Below are 6,492 nucleotides of genomic sequence, written 5' to 3' on the forward strand. Positions count from 1 at the left end.
CACACACACACACACACACACACACACACACACACACACACACACACTTACGCTGAGGCGGCTGTGCGTCAAAAGGCATCATCATTTTAGGCCTCATCCCTCGTCGGGCTGCTAGTGTCGACATGCTGTCCTCTGACTCGTGGCCTAAAAGGTGCGGTGGAAACCAGCCAATCAGAAAGAGCCGCTACTCTGTGTTTTTATGTGTGAATAATCCGTCTGTAGACCTCCGGATCCTTCATTCGTTTAATATCATTGTGTTTTTAATTGCATTTCTAAATATCATCATCACACTCTGCATTCTCTAGCTATGAACTAATTAAATTGAGTGGATTTACTGCACGCGCTGAAAGTTGTAGCATTGGCAGCGGGGGTGCTCGCAGCACTGCCGTGATGACATAAGCGATAGACATTATGTATGAAAAGCATGAAATGTTTTTTGCATGATAATCACAGATAAAACAACAGCAAACACAAGTGACACAAATAAAAAAATAAAAAAACAGCCCAATATCTCCGACACTCCTGCAGTCATCCCCCTAGATGCAAACCTGACAGTATTAACACATTTCCTACCTGAAAAAACTGTTTTCTTAGTCAAGCTCTCAAAATGTACTTTCCCTGTCTGCCAACCAAACTCGAGAAGTTTGCTCTGTGTTATTATGCATGTAAGCTCAAGCAGCGAGGATGACATTTCACTTTGATCTCTTTCCCATAACATTAAATTTGAAGTCTTCCGCCCTCGGGCAAGACTGACCACGGTAGGAGTTGCGCCGCTGCTGCAGGTGGGGGTTGCTATCCAGGCTGCTATCAGCCGGCGTGATGTCCTGCGAGCTGCGGGGGATGGGCGTTTCCGTCATGACCGGGTTGGGATCTGGCGACTTGTCCATGGGTTTCAGTTCCAGCCTCTCGTGGTGAATCCAAAGATCCGGCGGCTTCAGGTCTTTGGAGTTCCCCTTGTATTTGTGGGAGCCGTTTGAGGACTTTGAGGCCGCTCGCTTTCTGCAGGAGAGAACAAAGAGGTCAAGGGGAAAGACTGACCTCATTCAGAGAGAGAAGTACAAGCATGAGGGGACACGTAGATCAGGGGAAATGTAGATCAGTAAAAACAGAGTTAGAAGATGGAGGACTGTGAAACAAAAAGAGGACCAGGAAGTGTGACTGAGCCTCTTACTTTTTCTGGTGGGACGTGGTGCGCCGTGTGCACAGGAAGGCCCCAACCACCACCACGATGATGGTGAAGGCTCCCACTGAGATGATGATGACAATGACCAGGATGTGACCTTCGCTGTTACCTCCCACCCCTGATTTACCTCGAGAGGAGAAAGACTTGATTAGACGAGATACATTATTAAATACCTCTTTAAAAAGACACCTAACTATAGCAAAAATAAGGACACAAATCCAAAATTGCAGATTTCAAAAAGCACCATCAAGAGAAAAGAAACACAACCACATCATGATTTTAGTTCTTGTCGTCACTGATAGCTGAGGATCTGTTAAAGGCGGCGGGTGAGAGCAAAATCTTACCAACTGCAGTTCTCGGGTCCTGTGGATGTTGGTTGCCTGAAGGCCCCGCTTTCGGTGGAAGATTTGAGGCTGATTCAAAACGGAAAAAATGTTTTACTGAAACTTTCCGCAAGTGTTTTCGTGGCCTTTTCTACTGTCACATTTAAGCCGCTGTCTAACATTCACGAGATACATAACAATCCCAAACATTTCTACAAGCACGAATAGATTTTGCCGGTCATGCAGCCCAAGATTTCATCAGCCCAGAAGATGGTAATCTGCAGAGTCAGCAAGTGAAAGAGAAAGTGTAGAGGGGGAGTTTACCTTGGTCATTAGCCATTTTGTCAGAGGACTCAGCTTAACAGGCCAAATGAGAGCAGGGGGGGGGGGGGGGAATAAAAAGCAAAAAACAGGTTAGCTGAAAAGAGCCGCGTGGGAGACAGAAATGAAGCAAGAGAGGGGGATTGTGAGGAGGAGGAAAGAGGCAAAACTAGAAGAATGAGAACCAAACAGCGAGAGTGAACTACAGACACAGGCAAGGTGACATTAAGAGCAAAGCACCTATGTAAAGATACAAAAATTATCCTAAACACGTACTCGTTTTCAAGAGAATAATTTGTGTCCCACGAGTAAAAATGGCCCAAAAAAGAATGCAGTTCTGTCAAAAACATTCATATAAAAAACAAAATAAGGTGTTTGCAGCGCTACTGAACCTGAACCTGAAATAGATTTGTTACATTTAGAGTTGGATGCAAATTTGCTGACCAGGCTTTGCAGTGATTCAGTCATCCCCAACCAATCGACAAGGCTTTTGGGAAACGTCTCCGTCTCAGCACTAAAGAGACTCCCACAACAACTTCGTCAGGAGAACTTGTATCAGGAAACGTATTTAAGGCAGGACGTCATGCGGCAAAGCGCTGCGTTGGTCAATCACATCCGCAGAAGCACACATTCCTGGTGGAGAACTTTGTAACGTGAAGCGTGTAGTTCAACTGTTTACCTCGTGATGAAAGATTAATACCGCTGTGATAACTCTTTAGGGCTGTAAAATCCGGTCTGTTGTGCAGTGTTTTGGGATCCGATAAAACCTCTAATCGCAGGAGATGTCATTAGGGTTGCCAAATAAATTAGCTGAATTTCTTCCACAGTCTTTTATTTTGGCCTTTATATCTGCAATTCACCTTTGAGACACAAGAGGGAGCCTGAATGTTCATTTTGTTTCCGACAATTGTAGCCTACTGTAGTAACATTGAATCCAATATGAAAGGCTAGTGTAGATCTGATTATCTGATGAGGACATTAAAAGAATGAGACAGCCTTTTAACTCTGCCTGAATCCAATTATTTGGTCTTATTCATGAAGTATGTAACATGTAAAGCTGTGATTTATAAAATGTACATGTAGTTAAAATGACTGGTTTACATATTTAATATAAGTTGATGTGGAAATGGTCATTAATGTTCATTTACGCACACATTCGCTCTTCTCATGATTTAGAGATGAGGCCTGTTGTGAATTGGTTTGCGATGGTTTGTCATTTTAAAAAAGATGAAAAAAGTTTAGCAAACACTGCCTGAAAAAACACGCCCTCACCAACCTGAATCACTGCTAATGAAACTCTTATGCATGACGTTTCAGCAAACACGGAGCAAAATCAAGACTTATTTGGAGTTGTGCTGTTGGCGACCTGACTAATATAAATCCAATACTCGTTCTCGCTCTTTTATGCTTCCACCAACACCAGAGAAAGAACACAGCTCTTTAAGTTACAGGTGGGATCCTAAACTTTAACTATAAAAACATTTTTAATGGGGCAAAACGGTGAATGTAATTTCATTGTACCATTTGTCCTCAACGTGTTTTCATCCCACCAACTTACTCTTTGGAGTGCGGAAATGAACGGCCTCGGACATGGGGCCCATGCCCTTTGAGTTCCGGGCCTGGATCTTGAAGTAGTAGGTCGTGTCCAGCGTCAGCTCCTGGATCTGGTGGGTCAGGCGGTTGCCCACCACTGGTTCAATAACCCAGTCGTGGACCTCGGCGTTTACATCCGTACTGTAGTAGATGATATAGCCTAGAACAGGGAGGGTTTGAAAGACAGAGGCAAATACGTTAAATGGACAGTTCAGCCCAAACTATTTACTTTCACCCACAGTTCCTACATGAAACTTCTTACAACAACGTCTGTGGATTAACTTGAGATGATTTCTCGAAAGAGACATTCCTGTTGAGTTTTACAAATGTATATTTTTGGGCTCTTTGAGCATCACAAGCTGAGTATCATATTGTCCCAAAATATTGAAGAGAAGGCAGAAATCTCTGTGTAAGAGAGAAAAATATAGATTTTAGATTTTTTTTTTGTGGTACAAATTTTCTTTGTACATTTTAAATAAAGAATATTTTCGCTTAGATCACTTCTCCACCTAAATGTGATTTCCTTAGTCAACGTTTTGTGGAGAGTTGTTGAAAAAAAGAGGTAAACAGGTCAGAAATCTTCACTCTCCATAAACACCAGATTCTTTCATTGTTAGAGAGGAAAATATAGGTTGAACCTAAATCTAGATTTATCTGCGAGACCTCAATATATGTAACACACAAGAGAGAGTTTCAGACTCACCAGTGATCTTTCCATTGGCCTCAGAGGGAGGCTGCCAGTTGACTATTATGGTGCGAGGTTTGTTCTCTTTGCTGACCACGGTCACGTCTTTCGGGGAGGAGCTGGGAACTGTGGGGGGTAAGAGGTGGTTGAGACAGGACATTTGTTGTGTCGTTGATAAAAGGTAAAGATGGCACACCTTTTAGTATAGTTTCAAATTCATCATCATAAGTAACTTTCACTACACGATATGAGTAAACTGTGTGTGTGTGTTTTTGCATGTGTAGCTTGGCACATATTTTTGATACCGTATGTGCATTTAATGCATCTACGTGTTGTGTATATATCGTTAGTGCTTCTACTGCCCTCAAAACTGATGACCTGAAGTTTATGACTTTTAAATGTTTAAATGTGTTTGTTTATGACTTTGTAGATAAAATCCACTTGTACACTTGTGAAACAAACCCCTGGCTGGGTAGAAATAATAACAATAAAAAAAAAATGGCTGTTCTCCTCACCTCTTGTAAAAAAAACAACTAAAAGCTCCACTTGATTTTTTAAAAGTCCAATAAATCTCAAATATAAAGAGGCCGTTTCAAAGAAAATTAGCTTTCGTTTTTTAATGTACGGTTTATTGTCAGGCGACTTTTAGGTCAGCAGTTACAACTTAAAATGAGGTTTGGGCTCTGACACTTTAGTATCTGCAGTATTAGTTCGCAGCACTGCCCGAATCTAAACAAACACTCGAGGGATTGAGCAGTGTATTTTCAATACAGAACGGCCGATGGATATAAAAGCCCTCAAGAGTCATTTTAACACCAATACACTCAATTTATGCAATTTAGATGCAGCGGACTCAGGGGAGACAGTAATCATTCACTGCCATCCCTCAGATATAGTGTCACGCAAAAAGGTAACATGCAGTTTAACAGTAATGGAATAATAAATCAGGGTAAGAATGAGGAACCAAAACAAAATGTATTTTGTTTTATGAGCTTGAACCCATAAAAGAGTCAGGTCTTGGTTTGCTCCTCAGGCTGAGACACCTGGCCAACGGTCTGCAAATCAAGAGAAACACATAAACAAATCATGTGCTTTAACTCAAAACTGTATTTGTATTCTTATGATTATTATGGATTCATGATTTGTCCATTTGCGTATTTCGCATTGAAGCAGGGTTAGTCAGAGTTGCTCTCAGTGAACAGCAGAGCAGCGTTCAAATTATATTCGCCTATCACTAAATTTGCTGCATGTTTTTCTCAATTTCACTTGCAGTTAGTTTGAGATCTATTGATAAATACCTTCATCATTATATAGATTACATTACAAAGTGCAGTGACAGCTTGATTTTCCACAGGTGTGTCCTCTCCTTCCATTTGGGCTGCAAAAAGAAATTGTTACTCCTAGCCAGACAGGGGCTCGTTACGCTGGACATGTTGGTTTATGTCTTTGTGTGATGGTGTCCATTTTGTGTGTTTCTGACGAGTATTTGTATTTGTGTGTGTGTGTGTGTGTGTGTGTGTGTGTGTGTGTGTGTTTGCTCCTACTGGTCTCAAAGGTGGTGCCCTGTGCAGTCATGCTCCACGTGCTGGTGCGGCGCCCTTTGGTCACCATGACGGAGAACTCGTAGAGTGTGTTGGGCTTCAGACCGGACACCATGTGGTTCAGGCTGGTGGTATTGGCCATCTGGGGAGGAACAGGCAAACACACAAGAACACACTCAATAAACAAGAATTCAGTTTATTTCAGGGCAGATTGAATCCACTGAACGGTGATGAAGTCTCCAGGGAGTCAAAAGTAATTCTGCCAGGCACAAGAATACACTTATTGTAAACTAATGACTGTTTGACACTTTTACTTGAAAAATCATCAGGGTTATTTCTTTACTAAAACAATTGGCATACATTTGTCTCTAAATAGACTAATAGATTGATCATTAACACAAACAGATTCTGCATTCATACAGTATGTAGAATCTGAAGGCAACGGGACATGATTTTGGCATCGGAAGATCTCTGGTTTCCGCTCATAGTCAGAGTAGTAGTGACAAATGCAATCTGTGAACTCACCGGCTATCGTCTTGACAATAATTTAGATATTTAGTTTAAAACGTGTAAACTGGCAACTTGTGAAAACAATATCCGGCCGTAGACGTCATCAACTCCAACTCCAGCCTCGCATCTCAAGTTGCAAATCAGACGATAAACAACGCGCATCGTACGGAAAAGGAAGTCTTGGAAATACATCCCCTTGACCCCAGTGGCCTGTCTGCCATCAGACCGATAGCAGATGGGTTTGCACAATCACTGCTCTGATTGCTGTGCAGAGTTTAGGATACATTATACACACACACACACACACACACACACACACACACACACACACACACA

General features: G+C 42.0%; 1 protein-coding gene across 14 annotated transcripts in view; it reads right to left on the reverse strand.

Annotated features, from left to right (window-relative positions):
• Positions 1-6,492, reverse strand: part of neo1a (neogenin 1a) — a 167,935-nt gene that overhangs the window by 5,089 nt on the left and 156,354 nt on the right. For 8 of the 14 annotated variants that reach the window (XM_031848564.1, XM_031848563.1, XM_031848560.1 and 5 more), the window contains exons 18-25: positions 5,650-5,788; positions 4,124-4,231; positions 3,386-3,580; positions 1,831-1,863; positions 1,528-1,596; positions 1,172-1,310; positions 755-999; positions 52-144 (exon numbers count right to left, since the gene is read on the reverse strand). In XM_031848564.1, coding sequence (XP_031704424.1) covers positions 52-144; positions 755-999; positions 1,172-1,310; positions 1,528-1,596; positions 1,831-1,863; positions 3,386-3,580; positions 4,124-4,231; positions 5,650-5,788 — 1,021 coding nt within the window. The remainder of the gene's footprint in view (positions 1-51; positions 145-754; positions 1,000-1,171; positions 1,311-1,527; positions 1,597-1,830; positions 1,864-3,385; positions 3,581-4,123; positions 4,232-5,649; positions 5,789-6,492) is intronic. The other 6 variants (XM_031848568.1, XM_031848571.1, XM_031848569.1 and 3 more) reach the window with 4 other exon arrangements.

Source organism: Anarrhichthys ocellatus, unplaced genomic scaffold (assembly GCF_004355925.1).
Source record: "Anarrhichthys ocellatus isolate YVR2014 unplaced genomic scaffold, GSC_Weel_1.0 scaffold8, whole genome shotgun sequence".
Lineage (NCBI taxonomy): Eukaryota > Metazoa > Chordata > Actinopteri > Perciformes > Anarhichadidae > Anarrhichthys > Anarrhichthys ocellatus.